Below are 24277 nucleotides of genomic sequence, written 5' to 3'. Positions count from 1 at the left end.
ATAGATGCAAATTGCCTTTACCTATCTCTCATTGAAGTAATTGAAAAGATAAAATTTCTTTTAATGTTATTAATCGGAATGGATAATGTATTTTTATCAGGGAAAGGGTCAACGTGGCCACGTCATGCGTCAGCAGATTTTTCAAAGAAGCCCTCATGGAAGCTTATGTTGTCCTCCGAAAGGCGACGTCCGCCATCTTATCTTCGGCGTCGAGACTAGTGGGCGACGCCATAGAGGCCACGGGATCCGCGTTGTCATCGGCGTTGCCGGATCCTGCGGAGGCGGCAAGGCGCCTCGGGGATGCCGCAGGGAGAGTGGCCATGACAGCCCGGAGGGTTGGGGTGGCGGTCAGAGGGGCCGCCCGGCGGCTGGCTGACTGGGCCGAGAGTGTGGTGGAGAGCGCAATGGAGTGGGTGGAGGAGAGACGGGCGATGGCCAGGCAGGCCGTGTGGGACTGGGCGGCCGCAGAGGCGGAGAGGATGCGACCTGCCATCATCATCTTCCACAGCTACATCATCAGATTCAAGGAGATCGTCGATGAAGTGCGCCAAATAGCTGACGGTAGGATGTCACCCATTTTTCCACCTATGATACATAATTGACCGATAGTTACATAGTGTGTTCTTAGAGAACAGTAGTCGAATTTGGTGATTGCCTATGATGAAAATTAGAGCAGCTATGTGAGCCATATTCTTGGAGTGAAGGCTTTCATAACATTTTAAATCATAGATATTCAATATTTTCGGATCATATTAATGATTTAAAAATTTAAAATAATTTTGTATCCTGCCGCGTGTGACACCCGGACGGTAGTATCAACTGAAACCCGTGACTTTTCAAAGACCCAACTAACCTCACGATCAGAGACAGATTATCTGGCGATGGCTTCAGGTTTTCGTTGATTAGTTCCATTATTTAATGACCGTTACTCTTCGGGAGATGACTGTCTTTCTTACCAAGCATAATTTCGGCCACAACTGCATATAATATCATACGAACTTAGGGGATAGAGATGGTGTCGGTTATTTCTTGTAGTTTATAAACCTTTACCTTCTCTACTGAGTAAAAAATAATTTGAAAATTTCTTTTATTTTGACAGAGAAAATTCAGCGGTTGTTAAGAAATATTTCCGTAGGATTTACACTGTAATATCGAATGACTATCTTCTTTACTTTACGAATTACGTATTACAGCCATTAATCTCCTTCAAATAAAAGATCACTGCATTTAAAACAAATCTTTGCGTGGGTAATCAATGTCCAAATAGACTAAGGAGCTAAGCCTCTCCGATTTCAGGGTTTTAGCAACTTTATACATAAGGGCGTAAGGGATTCTGATGTAAGTAATCCTAAATAAGTGATTTCCACATTTTTCGGGCTGCGTCCGCGTATGTCGTTTAAATGCACAGCAGTTTCGCCAGCAGGATAGCTGGCGAAACTGTTGTGCATTTAAACGACATACGCGGACGCAGCCCGAAAAATGTGGAAATCACCTCCTCATCGCCGCGGAAACCTGCGAACGAACAATCCTAAATAAGGTATTATTAATCTTCTACGTTCAATCATTACGCTGACTTCGGTATGTGAGCCCCAAATTCATCATTTACCCGCACTGAAAAGTAAAGCTGAAAGAAGTGAATTGTCTCAAGAGTATATTCATCCTGCCATAAACACTCCGAAAGAGCTTGAAGAAAGCAATGCAACAGAAACTAATGAAAAATAAGGTATTTTGACATAAAATTTAAATCCACACCAATGGACTCTTAAACGAATATCTTTTGGCCTCCGATTAGTCTACTGGTCCACCTGTATGACCTAATATGAAGCTTTTTATCGAGATCTGACAAAGCCGGAGTTAAATCAAATATATTTTTTATTTGATAGATATTTTTAATCCTTAAGTGTTTTTCCTGCCGGGTTGTTCAAATGCCTAATTCGTGCTTAATTTACATTTAATGAGCTTCGAGGAGTCTTGTCGCCATTCCTCGAGGCATACTGTATACCTGTATATAAGACTCAGCACACGGGAACTAATTTTAAAAAATGACGTGTCCAAACCACGATCGGTACAGTGAAACGGTGATAAAATTAAGCAGTGTTTTTTATTTAATCATTGCAACATAAACCATTTTCAGAAAGTGGCGCCTCGCACCCTTGCTTTTATAAAAATTAGCCAGTTAGATCGTCGAAATATGAGAAAGTCAGATGACATTTTTTTGCCAAGCTGTGCTAGGGTACGATACCCTGGACTGAAATAAACCCTTCTTTAACTCCACATGCTTTCTGCCTTATTTCATTCCGTTCAACCTGCCAATCCTTTTTCCTTCCTCTATCACAGCATTTAACATCCCACAGCCAATCAAAATGATCTGCATTCATCTTTCCAGCTTCTTTTTAATTTCTCTCAACAGCTATCTTTCTTCCCATACTATGCCTACTACTTCCTCGTTTGTTCTCCTTTCCGCCAATTTTACTCTTTCCATTTTTATACCCACCCATAAACTGAAAGTATTTAACGTATCCATAGCCTCTAGCCTAAGCGACGAAGTTTCTGTGCCGTGGAAATCTAAACCTTCTCTTATTTAACTTAGCCTTTCTCTTTCTCGAAAACCTTATAACCTTAGTTTGGCTGGCATTAATTCTTACCCCATACCTACCAAGCTGAGTTTTAAACGTGCTCTTAATTATAGTAATCTTTTGGTTGACTGGCTAATTATAGTTTGATAATCCCCAAATATAGCTGAGAATTCACTTTTTTAAATTTCAGAGTGTCTCCTTATAAAAAAAATTAATTTGATAAATATTACCGTCAGTTAGCATTGCAATAATTGCGTTAATTTCTTAGCTAAATTGTCCCAAAATAATCCATTGTATTAACATTCGAATTTCTCTTGGATATAGATATCTACATTAGTATAGTAGAGAACTTAGCCAATGTACGAGAGATAATGGAACTTGGAGAGCTGGTGGACTACTATACTTTTAAAGTGAGACACCTAGAATGGGATAAGACATCTGCAAAAATCAAGGCATACTTCAAAAGGTAAAACTATCTTTTCTCTAAAAACTGGTAATGGTGTTTAATTCAAGATATTTGATCAGTTAAAATTGAAATCATCCAATTATTAATGCTTGCGTAACTCTAAAGCTGCAGTAGTATTCCACGGAACCTTTTATGTGATATTCGTCATTTAAAAATAATCCATATTGTTCCAAGTTTACCTTGTATTAAATTGTAATTAGAATTAACAATTATGATCTATCTATATTTAATAATTTCACTTTTAACTCCAACCTTGGAGAAATTTAAAGTGACGGGTTACTTATTGCTTCAATATGGTTTCACCCGGGGGTTTTCAGCCACATTTACTGTTACAAAATTATTTCTAAATAATTACTAAGTTACATTGAAAATGTCCATCAAATGAGTAATAATATTCTACAGAAATTGGGATATCATCAAGGAAGACTTCCGGAATGGTCTTGGAGAATATCGAGAGGTAGTGATGGAAAAATACAATGAATTAATTGGAAGATACGATCAATTTATGCAACTGCCGCCAGTCGTCGAATTCACCGGAACAGTAAAATTCATTCACAGAAAGGTTAGTATACATTGGTAGTATTCATCATGTACAAAATTATAATTCATCTACATAACTTCTCAAAAACAATTATGCAGGCATGTCATATTGTATTCAATAACTTCCACCCAGGTAAATTATTGCATACTTGGCATTTCTTTTGGAACATGCTGAACCTTTCTTTGTACTCAATGCAGCTCTAAATTTAATTCAATTCTAGCATGTTAAATATTTACAAAAAAACATTCTTTAAATTAATACTTGATGACTAATATTATACATTAACGACAAAACCTAAATACTGAATTATGCTGTTGAACAAGTTACCGAACTGTTGAGAATGAACTTCTCTGATGACCACTTTATATTAACACTTGTAAAACTACAAAATAGTCATTTTTCATCTAAAGGCAAAATATTTGGTGAAATAATTGGGTAAATATTATAGATTACATCATCCTTACAACGTTTTAATTCCCCTCACATTGATTCTAAGTGGTTTCCAAGGGTGGCTACGCATGGAGCAACGTGCCTACACATACCTCTCGCGGTTCACAGAGATTCTTCGGGAAGTCAGAAATCACTGCCCTTATGGAGATATTAGCTTCAAAATGGCCTAAATAAACGCATGATGAATGCTCCAATCTCAGCCACACTTGTAATCCAACATAGCATCATCAAATCGTAGCAAAATCCAACGATCTAAGGTTCTCTCTCGCAGGCCGTATGGACATGGCACTACCTTGAACTCGGAGACTACTTCAAGCAAGTGGTCAGTAATTTCATCTTAGACGTGGCCCGAGCGGGAGCCGATCTCGCCAGTCAGATTACAGAAGCGAGTCGAGACCCGAACAGTGGCACCAATGGCCCAAGGGACGTAAACGGGGATACTCACATCCGCGGAACCGACCGCTCCTACGTGCTGGAAGCTGGGTATTTCGAATACAACGTCAAGCTGCCGTTCGACTGGGACTCCTTCGACTCCGTGCCACACTTCAGGCAGATGTGGGAACGTCCAAAAGAGTCCGGCAAATCCCTACGACCCGAAGATACATCTTCTGGGCCTAACAGGCCAGGCTCGACCGCATTCACCCGGATACGGACGGTTCTCGCGGACGCTTTGCTGGACGCCTCGTCTGCTGCCGCCCTTACCGAGGCTACAGACGGGGAGTTGAACGCCGCTGCCGCCTTGGCTGCCCTGGCCCTACCACCCTTCCCCGCTTCCGCTCTCGTGGCCGGAGATTCCCACCTCGTGACCTTCGACGGCAGGGACTACAGCTTTTCAGCCATGAATTGCAGCTACCTCCTGGCTGGGGACCTCGAAAGCGGCACCTTCTCGTTGCTGGCCAATTACGACAGCAAGGGACATAGGAGGTCGGTGAGCGTCCTCGTTCCGGCAGAAACTCACGGAAAGGGGCGAGGGGGGAAAGTGGAGGAAAGTCGCATAGACGTGGCTGCAGACGGCAGAGTTTCGGTCAACGGGCGCCGAGTGGAGCTCCCGATAGAGATCGGTTCAGCAACCGTAGGAAAGGAAGGGGAGAGGGTGGTGTTGGAGATCGGGCGTCCGGCCCGCGGGGCCCTCAGCGGAGTCGCCCCGGCCCTCGACGCCCTCCACTCCTCCTCCGCGTCCATGGTTCTCGACTGCAATCCCTTCCACAACGTGTGTACCGTGAGGATCTCTGGTTGGTTCTTCTCTCGGACGGCAGGATTGCTGGGGACTTACAACAACGAACCCAGCGACGACTTCGAGACGCCAGACGGCCGGATGGTGTTCGCAAAGGGGCAGGAGAAGGAGTTTGCCGAGTCGTGGCGAGTTGGTAACTGTAGCGGAGAGGGAGGAAGCGTTGGTGGGGCGAGGGCACAAATGTCCACGACACAACCGTCGCCCTCGCCGCTTCCTGCGGCCACTGAACCGTGTGATGCCCTCTTCGATCGTGAGACGGACATCCTGTCCCCCCTGCAGCCGTGCTTCTCGAGGGTGGATCCAGCGCCATATGGTCGCCTCTGTGAGGTAGACGTCGCAGCGGCTTCGAATAGTCCATCTGGGTGGGAGACTGCGGCGTGCGCGTCCGCGGCAGCCTACGTAGCCCAGTGTCGCAATGCGGGCATGGACCTCTGGGTGCCTCAGTCCTGTGGTGAGTAGTAACCGCGGTATAGAGGTTATAATCAGTCTCTGCCAGTCTGAATAAAATCTGTCTAATCAGTCTCACTGCTAAAATGGCCTTCCGTCCATATTTAATTTCGTATCTCTGTCACACCGTTATGACGCATCTATTGCTCTGATTCTATTCACTGATCGTGCTACCTTCTGAACCTTGTTTTCCGTTGGCTTGTGGTGTCATTTGACGATTCCCTACGTTGTTTGGGAAAAAAATGTCGTATTAATGCGTCGATCAACAAATTTGAAAGCTAAAAAACGAATCGCGAAATTTTATGGAATTGTATACTACTTGCTGGAATTGTATACTACTTGCTTATATGGAATTGTATAGCCTTGAATCCTGGGAAGAATAACACATATCAGCTATAACAATTTTTAACTAAATATTCATTTACTACGGAGGATTAAAAACTCCCTCGTGCTGCACAAATTACCAGAAAGTTATTTGGCTCAATACCAATAATCAGGTAACTTTAGACTCCAAAAAAGGAAAATCTCCTGTGAAAACCATATTATAGAATGCCTAAGATACACTTTTCTGCACCCATTACTGACTAATCCTTCTATTTTAATTATCTCCCAGTAAGATGTTACTTATCGAATGGAAGTGTTATGAGTGCCGGAGAGACGAAGATCTACGGTGGGGAAGGGTCTGAAAGAGGATCTCCTGCACCCCATAGCGGAGATGTTGTTTTCTTGGTTGAGCAGCGCCCTTGTCTGAACGAGTCGAATATTGCGAACTTGGCGATCAAGCTGGATACCGCAATGCGCGCTCGAGGTCTCCGTGACAATCGCTTCGCGCTTGTCGGTTTCAACGGAGGATACAGCAGCACCAGAAGGCACAGGGGTGAGGGAGGCATGATGGCATCACGTGTTTTCGGCGGCCCTCATACGCATACAGTGGATGGAAAGATATGGAGCAACAAGAGGCACTTTGAGAAGGCCTTCCACAAGTAAGTTTCTTACAATCTAACTTCAAACACAAGATTAAGCCGAGGAACTAAACGATAAACGCCTTTACAGAGTTCATATTTAATTCCATTGCTTTTGACAACCAAAATTTTCAACTATATGTTAGTTATGGGGTGTAGTTTTAAAGGTAATTCCTTGAGAACATTCACGCAGAAATTGTTCGCAGTCATATAATATCCACGATTTCCATCTAATACAGAGTACTGTAATGATGATGGCATCCATGTCATTCTTTTTTCACCAGAGACTCGCTAAGAGGCGAATATTTCAATCAGTCATTGGGATTTAATGAAGCGGAAAGACAGGTTTAATGAGACCTAAAGGGCTTTTCATTCAAGTAATCTAGCATTACACAAAATTATGAACGATGGAAGTGTGCGTTACGAAGCCACATACAATTCTTGGCTTTCCTTGATACGTAAACTATAACTTTTGTATCGTCGGTTTCTATAACTTCGACGCACAAGTACCTAAATGGTTTTACCATTAAGTCAAAGAAACTGAATTATAATTGATTAAAATAAAACTAAAACTGACCTACGATATTTATGTGAGAACGATTCTCCTGCCGGCAGCACGCCCATCTCATGATATTTATCCTTCGCACGGTTGTGAAGAATGTATTTATACGTATTTTCCAGCATGCAGTTTGACGGCAGGGAAGGCACCGGTCCCGGTGGACGTACCACTCCAATGGAAGCCCTGTGGTACGCAGCAAGGTTACCCTTCAGAGATGGAGTCTCCAAAACTGTAGTGCTTATCATGTGCGGCGACTGCAAGGATGCGACGGATGCCGCCTACGCCGATGCCGTCGGTATGCTCCTCGAAGGAGATCTAACCCTCCATGTTCTCGCTCCCACCATCCTGAGGACTCACCGCCAACAAAGCTCAACACTGCAAGTGGTCTTAGGCTTCGATTCCCGCGGGGCGTTCACAGTGCGCAACGTGCGCACCCTAGTACCTAGCAGCGATCTCATGAGGCAACTAATCATTCCCAAGGACCTATGCTCTCCTCTGGCAGTGGAAACGAATGGTACACGCTTTGACGTCGGTAGCGTCCTCGGCGGTCCCACCCCGCGGACACAAACCACACAATCGGAAAAAGAATCCTCCGCGGAGGAAGTTAGGAGGAAGAGACAGCAGAAACTTTCCCTGGACATATTCGTCCGGAGGGTGGCACTTACAGCTTCACCATCAAGTTGTCAGAAGTGCGACTGTGTAGCTGACAGGGAGGGAGTTGGTAGAGTGGCCTGCCAGCGGTGTCTCTTCCCGTCCATGGAACAAATCTTCAAGGTAAGAATTTCACTTTCTACTTTTAGGCACTGACTACATCCACCACCCAAGCAATGACTGAACAACTTTAATTTAATTAATTTTTCCATAGTACCCTTTAAGCCAGCGCTAGGGTGCCTGGTTGGGGGTGGTTATACAAATATACCTGATTAACATTGACCCAATTCAACATTCCCTCCTCACGCAGTTGGATGATGTTATTCTGATCCCTTGTCATTCATGAGAAAGATAACATCTTAAATCTATCTGTAGTACACGTAATCTCTCAAATTTCAATGACATGATCTCTCCTACTATAGTAAGGTGAGCTAATAATAATTTTCAACATAATTGCTAAATAGACATCCTTCCAATTTATGCAAGAGATTTAATCTGTAATTTAGCTTTCAATCCGTGAGTTATTCCCAACCTAGATCCTATAATAACTTTGATACACTCCTCAGTTGGTCTTAATAATGTTTTACAAATCTAGCTCCTATACCCTGCATGCGATCCAATTCAGCGATCAATCCAACTTCATTCATCATCCCTGTACACTGCTCTAAATAAGGACTAGGATCCTATTCCATATTAGGCCTAACAAGTGAAAGATAGCATTTGTTAAAACATTTTTATCACAGTTACACAATACTCTTCTAATAAATCCTAATTTTTTGTTAGCTTGTCCACATATTCCCCCAAAATATTTCACCTAGGAGAGGTCATTAGTGAGAGTAACACCTAAACATTAAATAAAGTCAGTCACAATCTACAAATATATAATTGCCTACAATTTTGGTAAGTTAATCCAATATAAAGAAACTTAAGTTCCTACAGAAATCTCATTTTGCCCTAAAAGTGTCTTTCAATCAAGCATGTATTTTGGTATATGTCAGTATGGACATCTTTTCCATTAAACATTAACTCCAAAGAAGAAAAATATTTCCATGTTCTGAGTTGATAATGACTGGATAAATATGTTTCAAAATTATGCTTGCAAAATTAATGAGCACTCAATATGAAATTTAATTGCCTTATTAATTTACCTTGCAAAACCAGACTCATCAGTCAGTATGTTACCTGATGATGATGTGCAGCATCGAAATCATGGTCGTGAAATATTAAATCTTTATTGTGGAAGTGTTAAGTTTCTTTTTTAACCTCATCATCAGGTATTACTCGGGTATTAACTCTGCAATGAACTAATAGGCAAACAAGGCACCAGGAATAAACACTACACCTTATGAACAAATAAAAAAATTTGGGTAATAACGTTCTGACACTTCTATACAACCCGCATGATGTAAATTGGAGGAGAAATACCAATGAATATAAAGATGTTCACCGAAGAAATCCAGTTCTTTGACTACCCACCATGATGACCCCAGTTTTCATGTGAACTCTTCAAACAGTTTATCCAAAAAGTCATCTTATTATTTTTATGACTTCCATTTACTGCCGGTTTGTACTTTATTTTAATGTTTCTTTGTGGTAATATACAGGTTACTCTGGTGGGGGGTATGTTATAAAACTTTGCACATTCATTTTCATACGCCGTGGAATGCAACATAGAAATGCAGGGCCACTAAAATGGTGGATTAACACAAAAAAATGTGATTTCCTTATTTTTCTTTCAAATAATATGCATACATTATCATTTTGCTTCAAAAAAAACTCTGATTTTGAGTCACTTTTTTTTCACAACAATAAATGCATATTACCTAAGGTGATGTTTTGTGTAGCATATACCACAGACACCCTTAAAATAGAGAAATATGTACCTACTTTTTATATTTTTCTCCTCATATTATTGTCTACATTGAAATGCCATTTCCTCATGCCTTGAATAAGGTCTGAATAAATCCCATTAACATTATTGGATTAAATACTGAGACAGTTCCATGCCATAAAAATTTGACTGGAAATAATAATAATTTTGAATTTTTCCTTCACCTCTCCTTCCTTAGAATTGGGATACTCCAATGTACGAGGATGAACACGATCAAGAAGAGACAGACAAGAGCCTTGCCACCCTGGGCTGATATTATTCTCTATTTGAAATTTAATTTTGTGAATACTGAAAATATTTGCTCATTGAATCATCAAGTCATTTTGATATCATCAACTCATGTTCCCATTTCACTTAATTGTATCTAGTGTGTCCCATTACTACCATTATTGATCAAATGGTAAGTTTGACCAGGAATTTATTATTCATGAATTTAGGCCAATTTGTTAAATTCCTTGTAAAAAAAGTTCATTACTTAAATATGAAATCACCATGTTTCTAAAAATTTTTATTTTCATTTAAAAGTTATTAAAATAGGACAGAACTTTTTTTTACTTCTAAGCAATCCATCCAAGCCATTCTTCTTGTAGTAGTTGGACTATTTATTTCAAAACTGTTTGTGTTGTTTTTATTTGTTCACTAGTGTTAAATAAAATATGGAATTATTTAATGTATCTTAATTCACTATGGAAAACTGATATGAATTATTCATTAACATTAACTAAATAATTTACTTCTAAATAACTATTTGCACCTAAAATTATAAAATAATTCTACACTCAGAAATATTAACTTGAACATGAAGCAGAATTGACACTGCTCCTAGATAAACAGGCATGCCATGCAACCACCTGAGTGACAAAAATAAATGCAGAATCCACAATTAATTAAACAATAAATCCCACACTTACATGACATTTTCCAATGACTTTAGTTACGGTTACGAGTAAAGCAATGAACAGGCTCTCCATATTACTTTCTAAACAATAAAGTTTTTATTACATTCTAGAAGTCTTAAATATGCTTTTTGCAACACAATACCAATTTCCAAGTAAAATAAATATTAGTACCAATGATATATCATTGCCTCATATAGAGAAGTGGCTATGAAAATTATTGGTGCCACATCTTGTTCTCCTGGAAAACAAAGAATACCTACTTTGCTTAATTTTGATTGAATCATAAGACCTCATCTACTCCACTTCATAGCAAGCTAACCACCTTCACTGAGTAATTAAATAATATTTAAGTAATATAATTAGGTATTCCGGCCATGTGCTTCAGCTAGTTAAGCTATCGAGGCATCCTCTTAAATTCTAAAATTTTGGGGGTTGTAAAGGAACAAGATGTTGCGATGGACATTGAGGGATCCGGGTTCAAATCCTGGTCATGGCAAATGATTTTTACTCTCTGGAATTGTTGCATTGAAAGGCACCAGGAATCGACGATACACACTCGGAACTAAAAGAAATCCAGGAAAAAAGATTCTGACACAGCTGTGCAACCTAATATATGTACATTTATGAATATTGCTGAGAACTGAAAAGCAAGAATTTTTTCGAGATGTCACAATATGTACATAAAGAGCCTTTTCAAGTATTTTATCAAATTTATTTTGGATGGCTATTGGCCCGTAGCCGTTTAAATCATTAACACAGCCACAGTTTTTGTACATAGGCACTTATTTTGATTCATTTAATTGGGATGGTAAAATCCCTTGCATCAAAGACTCATTGATTAAAATTAATAGGGGTGGTTTTATAGCTTCAAAACAATGATTAACTTTACCAGGAATTTCATCATGGCCAGCACTGGATTTGTTTCAGAGTGTGGTTACAATAGTTTTTAAATTAGTTTCAGAACAGGGCTTGACAAACATTGATGATGGTGCATTAGCAAAATTTAAATTAGCTTAAAAGGCAGTTGGGAAGGCTATGCAGTGTCTGTTAAATTTATTAGCCAGAGATGAGTAGCTCATTCCAGTTTTACATTCAGAGTTACTAAGTTTCGGGAGAGTGGGTTGCAGATTTTTCTTATCTCTGGAATCATTAATTATTTCCCATGCAGTTTTGGACTTGTTATTAGAATTAAATTAATTATACTCAACTCATTACAAGATCTTTTAGTAGTAGAAATCAACTTACAGTAGTACTTTTGAAATTCTTCATTGAGTAACCTTGGTTCATCATTGTTAGAAGTTTTACTGGAGATTTTTGAGGATGTTTTGAAGGATAGCTGACTAGTAACTGATTTCATCAGTTAACAATGGCTTAAGTTTTCTTTTATGGGGTAACATCCGATTTATTATTTCAAGTCAGAATAGTAGCTAAAAATTGTACAAAAGTAATTAAAACCTTCATCTACAGTCTTAGAGTCCATTCCAGTTTTGCAACTATAGAAGAAGCAGAAGATGCTGCATATTGAAAATGATCACTTAGGGTAAGTTTTATGATTTAGACTCTCGATTGGTAGGTTAGAGTCAATACTTATTTTAACCATACTATGGTCTGATATTCCAAATTCACAAATGGTTGTTGCAATTTTTACTTAGTAGAGATTAGTCACAGCATGATCTATTAGGGTGACAGATGAGGGAGTGACTCTGATAGGATTACTATTATGACATTTCATTCCATAAGTGTTGAACAACTTCAGTTATTTGGATCTGTGAGGAGAGTCTACTAAGAGCGTACAATTGAGGTCATCATTCACCTCAAGTATCCACTTGTTTTCATATAAGGAGCAAATGAATTGGTCCAGTTCTTAAATAAATACATGAAAATCCCCAGTTGCTGAGCAATAAAGGGAAATGAGCACAAGCAACCCCACTGGTGTTTCATGGAAGCACACAGCACACTCAAAGGTGTTTTCTTCCTTAACTGGCACATCAAATGATATAATAATACCAATTACTGTGCACAAATATGGCCACACCACCATTTTAATACATCATATGGTAGAATGAAGACACTAAAGAATAATTTGAGAGAGATTACCCGAAATTCTTCAGTTTTTAACCAATTTTATGTAATACACGAAATGCCTGATTCGCCCTCATTGATAGCCACTTCCAACAGGTTTATTTTGTACCTTAAGTACTGTATATTAACTTGCGTAATTGTAAACAGCGGACTATTTCTGTCTAACCTTTCAAGGAGACAAGACAAGCCTTAGGAAAAAATACCTATGGGCCCACACGTTCCGGCCAAAAACCGGGACTTTCCACTAATTCTTTTTAGTCTTCGCCAACAGATATGCGAAAGGAGAGGTAGGCCTTTAGATACCTTCAGCTGCTCAATCTCAAAGTATTTGCCTGGTATTTTGCTTGAAATATACTTTATGACGGTTTCAATTGTCATGTCTTCTTTAAATGGCCAGTGTGTAGGTGGATCATTCTGGGCAGCCCAGCTAAAGAATTGTTGTTGCAATAGAAGAAGCATCCTGAATCCCTCAGGTCATCTTGAGAGAAATCAAACAGTTATGACCAAGTATACAGCACCTCACTTGGTAGCCAGCAGGTAATGACTGGGGTCTCTCAAAGGTGGAGGAAAAATTCAACCTTGCATTCTCAGCTTTTTCCTTCCACTGCACAGGGGCACTACCCTAGCATCACTACTGATTATGAGAAAAATCAGCATTTGATACGTTTTTGACAGGCCTTGTAATGAGAGCACAGGATAGGTGAAGTGGCCTTAAAACTCACAATTTTAATAACTCTGTCCATCAAATCATAACTTGATGGACCTGATTGGGACTTGGGGTCTGCATTTTGTGCTTGAGGTCCACTCCATACGAGTATATTGACTTCTTCAACGTACCTTGACCCACTAAAGATTAAATTCAATTAATTTATAATGGTATTCGCCGAGAATCCCTAAAAGGTGACTTCCTCTAAATACTATTACAAACTTCTCTCAGAACAAATTTTATCCTGCTTATTTCCCTCAGTTCCCACAACATACTAAATTGAGGGTTAAATAACAACTATAAAAATATGTAAATAAAAAGTAGACGGTGGAAGGTGACCATAGGAATTCGTGCATAGAAAATCAATGACTCCATCCATGTGATTCTTAATCCAAACAAGACCGGAAATTAACTTATATGATGCCATACAACTTATAAAAGTGTGACAATTTCCACATTATAATTGCTAAATCAATCAGACAGCCAATTCAATCGCTGAAAATTAAATGTGAACACAAAGATATATACAACAAATGTAACATGCTTTATTCCCAAAATATGATGCGAACTTGAGTGCTCTCCTTATATTCACCTGATTTCATACTTTGGGTTTAATGCATGAGATAAATAATTAAGAAGGGCATGTTTTATTAAAAAAAAAGTGCATGGACATTTTTATTATGAACCATATGCTTAATTCAGTGAAGAAGATAACATCAAGTCAAAAAACATTAGCATAAAATAAGGATTAGTAAAAAATGAATAAACTTCATCAACTATAAGTATGTAATAAGGGGAACAGAAATTAACAATCATTTAACAACTCTCCAAGAAATTTCTTATTCAAAATTTTACTATTACGGGAAACAAATAATATAAATCGTTTTCATGGTTCATGAAGTTAACTTGTATGTATTTGATAAAAAGCAAATTACAATCACTTAATTAACATACATGTATAAAACAAAATTTCAACTTCCAGTGTCTTGTGGATTAAATACATTTTGGGGAGACTCCCCGTGCAATTCGCTATTATGTATTCCCAGTTGTCAATGGTGTCATAAATAAGCCTTAATGAAATTAGAAGATTAAAATATTCTACAAATCATACCCCATTTTCTTCTTTAATTGACAGCCATTCTTGATTCATTTACTTTTCAATATTCAAAATAATAAATTTTCTATTGCAAAGCACAATTAAAATCGTGTTGCCAGAGATGGCATAGGTGAAAACATTGATAGCAAGGGCAAACCCATTAATAGCAGTTGTTTTCCTTCTTACCATGGCTACAAGGTGGTTTTATTTTTTAAAAATTCTGGGAACAGATGACTAGCCAAAATCATGTACTCAAAACGTGTAATTTTTCAGATGATGATTAGACCATAACTATGTTTTCAAATATTGATACTTCACTAGGAGGCAAAATATCCACATGGGAGTTATTTTCCATCTAATTGGATTTTGGATCCTAAACCAATTTCATATCCCAAAATAATAGTCAAAATAGATAACTCTTCACCAAAATTTTCGTTAAAAAGAAAGGAAATATTCCACTAATAACCTAGTGTAGGTGGTTAAGTAACAAAACCACAGCCTTCAACCCAAAGGTCAGTTTTACAAGAGAGGATAGAGCTCACCTGATAAATAATCCCCATGGCACAAGAAATACATTCAGGGTAAGGAGGGTCAAGTCCTTTCCCAATGCTACATACTGTTTCCCAGAAATATATGGTACACAGAAAATCATGCAACTTGAGTTTACCTGGGGGTGTGCTGGGACAACCAAGTTGGTACCCAGGAACTTCTGGTCAGCAGCCAAATGCTCTAACCTCAAGGCCTCTTTTAAATGTTTATTCTAACATAAAAGTATAGAGAAATTTCCAGGTTTTTCGGCAACAGTGGACAGAATAAGGTCACATACTCTTCCTGATAAATAACCTGACACCGAGCAATGACAAGCCTATACATATGATATACCAGGCACAGGCATGCAGGCACTTCAAACAAGGTGCAATAGAGCATAGTTAATCAAGCAAGTACACTTGGTGGTTTACATTTCCCAAATGATTCAAGTATCAAAACCTGACTATAAAGACAGAAAATTCATCCTCTAACTCCAAGCCTCTAATTGCAATTTTCAATTTAAATAAAATATTTCATGAACAGAGTAAGGCGAAGGGCAAATTTCAATTGAATTGCTATACTTTCAGAGAACTATTATAAAGCATAATTTCACTCTTGAATTTATTAAATTAATGAAATTTCACTGAAGATCAGGGAAATGAAAAAAATGAAGGATAAATTCAATCGAAAATGTCTCAAGAAGAATTAAATTTCCAACTATGAGACATGGTGTATCTACATAAAAAAATGATTCCTCATCTTTCATAACAGAAATATATTCACAAGTAAAATTTTGTAACTATTTTACTATGGTTAAGTATACACTTAGTACAAAAAGTGGAAAAATGTTAATACTAGATCCTGTATATGATTATGGTGGCACACAATACCATAAGCAATACGCAAGCACTTACTGAAAGGCACTAAAATTTAATCGGATACCAAAGAACACATTAGCACTGAAATTCAATTAGGTGCTAAAACATGTACATACACCAATCTTTCCAAAGATGCAATTTTAACTTTTTACACACCTCCAAAAGCAACTAGGATTCAAGATTTTTAAAAGTTAACTACAAAACATCTTGAGGAAGAGTATACTTTTTACACTGGGCTCATATTAGATGCAATGTGCTGAAGTTGTCATAAGTAAATAAAACATTTAGCAATTTAAATTATGTACATTCTCACACAACCTAATGATGGAAGTTAAGATGCAGGAATCTGAGGTAAGCCAAATTCATCGACTAGAACACCATCCTGAAAAGAGGGTAAGAGGTAAATTATCCACTCAAATCGTCACAAATAATTCATAGTATCAAATACATCATGAACACACACAACATCTCTAAGTGACAAAGTTTAAGGCAATATTATCTTATTTTGGAAAACTTTCAATTGCTATATTATGCCTTCTGTACAAGTATTGCAAGATCATTTCGTAAGGTAAACCAACATCTACATGGAACTTTCAAATAAAATTAAAAGATTTTTGCACTTCTAAGCAATGAAAATTCATGGCAGGGACTCGAAACAAAAGCAATAGTCATACAATAATTGTCAAGGGGTAAAATTCTTGACTTAAAACAAGTTTGCACAAGCATTTCCACCAAACTCTATAATGATAACTGATGAGGCAATGAGAAGACATTCAATAATGAGATAAAAACAATGTCCATGAAAAAATTTTAATTTACAAATAGATATCTTGAAATAACCCCTGGACATTTACCAGTGGTTTTAATAGAGAACTCTGTCAAAAGATTGAACTTCAAAAAGAAGTTCAAGTCACAATTAAATGAATCGAATACTTTTTATGAATTAATTCATGCACAAAATAATATGCCATAGTTTTTTGAAGATTTCTTCAACAAGAAACTTCATAAATCATAAAAAGATCACGAGTTAAATAATAAACTAAGGTGGGTAACAAATAGAGGAAGAAGCATGGTGGAGGGCAGCGTAAGGACATGAAAAGGCTAAATTGCTGCACTATACAGCAAGTTTAAAACCCTGTAAGGAAGTAAGCAGAGAAAATCATTGCAAACAATCAAATATAAGACAGGAAAAATATTAGCTGAACCAGAAAAGATACTAGATGGATGGAAAGAACTATAGAAAACTGCCCAGTAAAAACATTAAGCCAGCAAGGTTAGACATAGAAAAAGAATACAATACAGATGAGGATAGCTTAAGTCCAGACTTGCTTGATAGCAAGATACACTATAGGGGTTGCCAACATTCCCACAGAACTACTTAAAAAATTAGGAAAATGTAGCAAGAAGGGTTTTTATACAATTTTCCATAGCATTTATGAGGGAGGAATTTGGCTTGGTCACATCAGTGTTAGTTCCTATTCCAAAAAAGTTAAAGGTTATGCGCATACTAAAAAAGATCATGTGCAAACAACAGAACAAAAAGTTTGATTTTTCACACAGCCAAAGTGGTTCTCAGGACCATCAATAATGGCCTAGAGCAGGGAAAATGATTACTTAGGAGATAACCAAATTGAGTTCAGGAAGGGGAGAGAATGCACGATGCCATGGCAGTAATGAGGTCACTTTTAGAGAGGAGCATAGGATACAATCAGGTATTTGCCTGTTTTGTAGATTTTCAAAAGATATTTGATATAGTAAATTGAGTAGATTTAATGAATTTATTGCAGCAAATGAGTAAACTGGTGGAATAGGAGACACCCACAACCTGTTCAGGTCACAGACTGCTCAGGTGTGATTGGTGGTTGGAGAGACAGAATGGGCCATGTTATGAAGAGTAGTTAGATAGGGGTGCCCCTTATCACTCTTTCCATTCAACATACAATTGGAGTAGTTGATCTAGAGTAGCACAGTAGTAAGATTTTTAAGGATAGTTGGCAAAAAATGTCACCAGCACTTAGCAAACATGCACACACTATAACTGATTCCCAGATATGGACTACAAATTGATGAATGAATTTTTTTTAAACTACACGCCAATTATGATTATCATACATTTATATAAAATATTCTTTTTTCACATTTTTTTACACAAGAAAAAACATCAGGGAGAATAAAACGAGAGTATTTACACAGAATTCTTATGAATGTTTCTAATATATAAGAGACGTAAGATGCATTAGTAAGGATGGCACAAATTAAATAATCATATATGCTTTCATGTGGCCTACTAAAAAATCTTGACTCTATATTATGATATAAGAAAATGAGATTCACCATATTATTCGTTATTATTTGCGCTGGTATCTATACTGTTGCTAAGTAATTATTCTTAGTTATTAATTATTTAATTCCTTGAGCCATTTATACATTTATTTAAATGCATAGCACTTTAGTCAATGGGAATGAGGAATATGTATTTTAAAGATGGTAATGAAGAAAAGCAACCACAGGTAAAAATGTTTTTGGATAATCAACTCTTCCACTAAAAAGTGACTATTGCATAAGATTCTCCAAAATTTTGCAATGCCCATACTGGAATTATGTATTATCAGAAACCAATTACATAACTAAGCATGAAAGACATTTTTACATAGATAAAAGGGTAGTTTGACAGAATTAAATCATCCTTGATATTATAAAACACAATATACCTTAGTGACAAAAAAGGGGAATGTAATAATGGGCCAAATATAAAGAAAAATTCACAATAAATAGTTAATTAAAACTCATGATAAAATTACCACTAATTAACAGAATTAGATATACAATATACAAATTAATTACCTTATTTGTGATACTGTCACTGCCTGGTTCCTTGGTTGGGGCATTGGGAGCCTTCACTGCATCATCTAGATAGCTGGCATCATCATCCAGAGCTATCTCATCACCCAGAGCATCCAACTCAGCTTCAAGCTCATCATCATCTATCTCTGGCATCCCATAGCTCCTTCCCAATGCTTCTTGGACTTCATCCGCTTGGTCAAGCATGTCTGCCATATCATCTTGAATATCCTGAGAACATTAATATGAATTCATAAAATAAACTACTTTAGGCTTCATTTCATGAAAGTTTCTAATATTCACATTAAAACACAGACCCAATAATACTTTTCCACAGATGTTTATCAGTATGATGCATTTCATCATGTTAAAGCATCATCAGGTACAAACAGTTTGGATACATACTCCAACCTAGCATTTGAGGTTTCCATACCTCAAATCCTACAGAAATGACCAAAAGGTTTATACATGGGTGCACTCAAAACAGAAGGAAATAGTAATATCTTCTGAAGATCCTAATATCAGTCTCTCAACATTCCCCACTATTTCCAACAAAACTATGGTTGTGAAAACAGCAACCTCTCCTCCACCTCCCATCCACTGACATTCCAACACACCCCTACTGATGAGCCCCCATAATTACCAGTCAATCTACCCCCTATGGCCTCTCGGAGTAATAATGTCCAACCCCCAGCCATGACAACACACTTCCTCCCAGCCATTACTGGTCTTCTCAACTGTCATCAATGTATCTACCAAATGTCTAAGCTATGTGAAATACCTCAACCCCAATTTTAGGTATACCTATGAGTACAGTTTTACTGTGCACCTAATGATATATAAAACAGTGAAATTCGTTGTACCGATAAATATTTGAGGAAAATTATTACTGCAGCTGTGTCTTAATATCAATATACTAATTTTTAGATTTTAAATAGGTAAAAAATGTTTCACACTCATACCTCTATTTCATCAATGTTTATCTTCTTGAACTCTTTTTGCATTTGTTTAACTCCCAATTTCATGGCTTGAACTGTAGTGTGCGTATCCTTCAATGACTGACAGGCATAGTTAGCTTGCTCCATATTGAAAGCTTGCTGCCTAAGGCTATCTCCTTGCTGTTCATACCTGTAATGTTATTTAAGGCACATTTTCAGTTTCAAAGTGTATGGTTTGGAGCAAACCCCGAGTGAAATATTCAAAAGGCCTCAACAAATAATGATAACGTAAAAAAAATGCAAAAATGCTTAAATATTCCTTTGATTCACACAAAAATGGTAGATATAAAAAATTAGTATATTATTACATTTTTGGCTAGTCTTACACATAAGGTTAAAAAGAGTCAATGGCATCATTGTGCAAGGAGGATCACTTGAAGGAACTTTTGGGGTGAATAAAATTACCCCAATGACGATCAGCTATAATCTTTACAGGATTAGATATCTATTAAATAATTTGATAACCATAAATTTAATAAGGTTTTCACATCCTCTAAATGAAATTGGTACATAATATTTTGAGAAAAACCTTTTAGAGACAAATTCAAATGATTTAACCGGTCAATCATGGTCCGGTTTTATTTTTTATACATACAAAGAGAACTGATATAAATGGTTTCAAGTTACAAACAACATAATCCTAAAACACATTTTAGGCTATGTTTTGACTAAAAAATTAATTTTCCTTGAATCTAAATTATTTTGCAGTTTTCTAAGATAACCTATCCAATAGCATAGAATCGTATCGTGTCACATCAGATGATTCTTTGAAACGATAGTAGTATTATTTAGGGCAGGCGACCGACAGCTCATTTGTGCCATTTGGGATGGACAGGAAAGGATGAAGGGGGAAGAGAAACCCGGCGTCGGCATTAGCCAACTATAGATGCCAAGGGGTCCGCAGCTTAATGTCCCATCCGACGGACGGCGAACTCACTCAAAGTGCCCTCCACAAAGCAACTCAAGTAGGGATCGGGATACCACAGAAAAATATCTGTCGCTGCAGTGATTCGAACCCGGCCCATCAGGGTGGAGAGCCAGTATGCTAGCCACCGCAACATTCCGATCCCCTTGTATCCATAATATTGTATGTAAAACAATTGACGACCCTAATAATTCAATTTAAATAATTAAAACTACCTTCCATAATATCAGCAATGATTTTATGGCATTGTGGCTCTTCCCATAAACTATATATGGTGGCACTTGACTTAATTTCAAACATTCCTTTCAAACTCTTCCCTTTCAGGATAGGCCATGTCAATAACACCCTACGAATTTCCATCTCATCACTACCATCTTTCAAAAGAGTTCAGCCATGAAATACACATTATCCTACGAGTTCAATTATTTTGCCATTTGCCCTGCTGTTTATTTATTTATTTGCCTGAGGATCTGGGTACATTCGTGTTCCACGATATATGTCAAAGATCTGAACATAAAATACAATACATTGTTACATATTCAGAAACTCATCAATAGTGTAGAATAAGTGTAGCATGAAAAAGTCCCTCACTTTGAATTTAAAGGTGGACATTGTTTCTATGCTCTTGATAACCAGAGGAAGGTTATTATACAATAAGAGTCCCATGTTATGGGGGGAAAAAGTGGACTTGCAAGTTCTGATGACGTTCACATGTAGATGACAGGAGATCCTGGTATAAAATCATTCCCATTCCATTCATCGACAATGACTAAGTACTTTCGTTTTGGACAAATTTACTCTGAAGTTCATTCCATCTGCTAATTCTATCTAATGTTACCTAGAGCAATTAGTATATCAATTTCGTAGATTCAGGAGTGATTTGGTGGACGGTGAAAATGATCGTTTGTAACATAATCGCTACTATGCGAACTGTCAGCCAGCAATATTGCATCGCTGGCGTACAGAACCGGAATCTGTATATATCCACTAGTTTCTCAAGTTTTAAGTTTGCATCCAATATCAATAAGTTCATGGATACCAACAGTACTTGCCAACAGTATGTGACACAGAGGAAAAATGCACCAAGCTCATTCGTCAGGTATGTAGAGTGTCAGGAGTTTAAAGGTGAGTGGGTTAGACACTTCATACGATTTCCACTTTATTCAAAAGTCTAATATCAAGTCCAGGCGTTAAAGTGAAAAGTAGTTGCAGACAATTTGTCGCAAACATTTTAAATATAACTAAATAATAATGCATCTTTTGGTGAATGTGAAGGAAAACTGGCGCAAACAGAAACTTCGGATTATTTACAGTCATAATGATAAACTTACATTTTCCTCTGTTTCAGAACCCTTAATGCCTTTTGTTTAACAGAGTTTTTGGCTGGTCCTTCCCTCATCTTTTTCATTTGATCTTTATATTTTTTTAGTTCTGCGTCCAGTCTAGCAATTTTTTTGTCAATAGATTCCGCACGACTATCCACCTGTTTCGAACAAAGAATATGATTATGTAATGGTAAAAGAGGTAGTGTCAATAGTGTATACGAACATAATAAAAACAATTTTGAAATTCTTACTCCTGCAATGACATCTGTCATATTCGGAGGGGGCTCCTTGGGTTTCGCTTTTCCGAACAGTCGATTCATCTCTGCTAATAATAATCAATCTGTTGTGTATCCACTACCTGCTGACTCGTTCGTACACCACTGCTCTAGGACCAGCGGAAATTCCTCTCACAACGACGAAAATAAAGACTGGTAGAGCAGTGCAATTATTTCATGCACTGACCCGCCATCTACAGCAAAATCATAAGATCGTGAGTCACGAAAGGCGGCGTTTTTAGACGTCGGTATTAATTACTATAATTGATGAATACAGTGAATTTTGTTGAGTTTTCAAAGGTGAAATGCCTAAATGCTTTTCTTTTATTTACAGTACCAAGCATAAGTAATGTGTCAAATTATATGTGTACCTGACCTAATACGTAAAAAGTTTTATAATGAAAATAAATAATAATGTAAATTAATATGGAAGTTGTTATAATAATACTTTACGCGAATTAATTACCGAAGGTTTACTAAGAAAATCAATTTTAAAGAAGCAATAGGCATTGGCAAACACTGTATCTTTAATAACCTTAAAGTATATATAGCCCCTTCAGACTTGAAGTGTCTCAATTGAAAGGTCCATTACGCCGATACGTTTCAGCTACGAGAGGGTTCTACGGCTATTATCATCATAGGCTGAAAATAACGGAATTCTACCTAAGTACAGAAAATCTGTAAAAATGGAATTGTTTTAATTATTTCCGAAGAAAAATTTCAAAGTTCTTTCTCTTTTTTTTAAATTCCATCGTTGGGTATTAAATCTCCTGGAAAATGCATATCTACTTTGAGAGGTGCCCTTTGGATGCCACTCGACCCTAAAAATGTGCAGTTACGCGGAAACCAATGGTTTTCCCTGCATATCCCCGACATTATACTGGGTGCTGCAACTTAACATCCTATTTTGAAAGCGTTTTCCGTTTGAATAAAGGGTTGGGTAAATATATGGTAAACCGCATGAAGAGAATACCAGCGCCTCATATGATAGAGACAATTTCCTTCATATTTGTCGGTAGTGTTTAGTAGTACAGCTTGAAAGCATCTCGGAACTATAATGCAGTATGTGGGATGTTTCAATAATTTTTAAAAACATATTTTCATTGATTTAATAGATTAACCGGTCTAAATAAATAAATGCCATCATTATTTCATTTACGAATTTTAGGCTTGATTGACTTATTATCAGAGTGATGAAATAATAAAAGGTGTGATAATTTATCATCTATGATAAAGGTACGTTGCGGTACGGATATAGGAATGGCCCATTACCATGAGACCACCAAAGCACAGTCTAAAGAAAGTTATTGGCCAAAGAGGTTCCCTTCTCCAGGAAGGGACACTCAAGAGTAAATGCCTATCGGCGACACAGGGTGTGCAGCTAATAGGCACATCTTGTGTAGGCACTTTCACTATGATGATATGAACACATAAACTACCATTTCGGGAACTATCTTCCAAAGTGGGCCTATCACATTGGCAAAAGTTTGGCTTTGTCTTTTCACCTGTACCGTATTTTTCCACCTCAACACCAGATGCCTTAGGTGCAAGGTCGGCAGATGAAGGCTCTTGGAAAAACGCACCATGGACTTATGAAAGCAATACTTCCATTTATTAGACAATGGTTATGAGGAGATATTGATTGTAGCCATGAAAGAATATTCTTCCATGGTGTTGTACTGTAGGGAATGTATCAGCATACAATCCATCTTCAAAGCATAAGGCAGGTTACTGGGATTGAATAACATATGTAATGTCCTAAGGGAATTCCTACACATCCTATTTAGGAGGTACAGGTGACTACACAGCTGTGGGGCCATCTACATAACTTTTGCTGGTACTTATAGAGCTTTGTAGCTGCTTATACAAGGTCTTCCATTGACTACACATGTTATTTGTGTCCCAAGACAGGCTTTGTAACTGATTAGCAAACTTGTGTAGGGAATT

General features: G+C 37.6%; 2 protein-coding genes across 2 annotated transcripts in view; one reads left to right on the top strand and one right to left on the bottom strand.

Annotated features, from left to right (window-relative positions):
- LOC139689993 (uncharacterized) overlaps positions 1 to 10735 on the top strand; it is a 55505-nt gene extending 44770 nt beyond the window's left edge. The window contains exons 19-25 of the mRNA XM_071587158.1: positions 101 to 561; positions 2901 to 3042; positions 3445 to 3604; positions 4305 to 5718; positions 6328 to 6697; positions 7358 to 8009; positions 9956 to 10735. Coding sequence (XP_071443259.1) covers positions 101 to 561; positions 2901 to 3042; positions 3445 to 3604; positions 4305 to 5718; positions 6328 to 6697; positions 7358 to 8009; positions 9956 to 10030 — 3274 coding nt within the window. The 3' untranslated portion in view covers positions 10031 to 10735. The remainder of the gene's footprint in view (positions 1 to 100; positions 562 to 2900; positions 3043 to 3444; positions 3605 to 4304; positions 5719 to 6327; positions 6698 to 7357; positions 8010 to 9955) is intronic.
- Positions 10736 to 14113: 3378 nt separating this feature from the next.
- Vps60 (vacuolar protein sorting 60) lies at positions 14114 to 22510 on the bottom strand. Its single transcript, XM_071587811.1, has 5 exons — positions 22307 to 22510; positions 22062 to 22213; positions 19770 to 19935; positions 18811 to 19038; positions 14114 to 16348 (listed from the first exon to the last, which is right to left on the bottom strand). Exons 1-5 carry the CDS (start codon positions 22373 to 22375, stop codon positions 16298 to 16300), a joined length of 666 nt encoding a protein of 221 aa, XP_071443912.1. The 5' UTR covers positions 22376 to 22510; the 3' UTR covers positions 14114 to 16297.
- Between the last annotated feature and the right edge of the window lie 1767 nt (positions 22511 to 24277).

This window comes from Hetaerina americana, unplaced genomic scaffold (assembly GCF_022747635.1).
Source record: "Hetaerina americana unplaced genomic scaffold, ioHetAmer1.1.p SCAF_3, whole genome shotgun sequence".
Classification (NCBI taxonomy): Eukaryota; Metazoa; Arthropoda; class Insecta; order Odonata; family Calopterygidae; genus Hetaerina; species Hetaerina americana.
Note: the sequence above shows the minus strand (reverse complement) of the source record. Positions and strands in the feature narration are given on the sequence as shown.

What these genes read in the sequence shown, in the direction of transcription:
- Vps60 (XM_071587811.1), bottom strand. Translation starts at nt 22,375, where the DNA reads ATGAATCGACTGTTCGGAAAAGCGAAACCCAAGGAGCCCCCTCCGAAT. An exon ending in TGACAGATGTCATTGCAGGA is followed by an intron (nt 22,214 to 22,306) that starts GTAAGAATTTCA and finishes TGTTCGAAACAG; the next exon opens with GTGGATAGTCGTGCGGAATC. An exon ending in GTGACAGTATCACAAATAAG is followed by an intron (nt 16,349 to 18,810) that starts GTAATTAATTTG and finishes CCCTCTTTTCAG; the next exon opens with GATGGTGTTCTAGTCGATGA.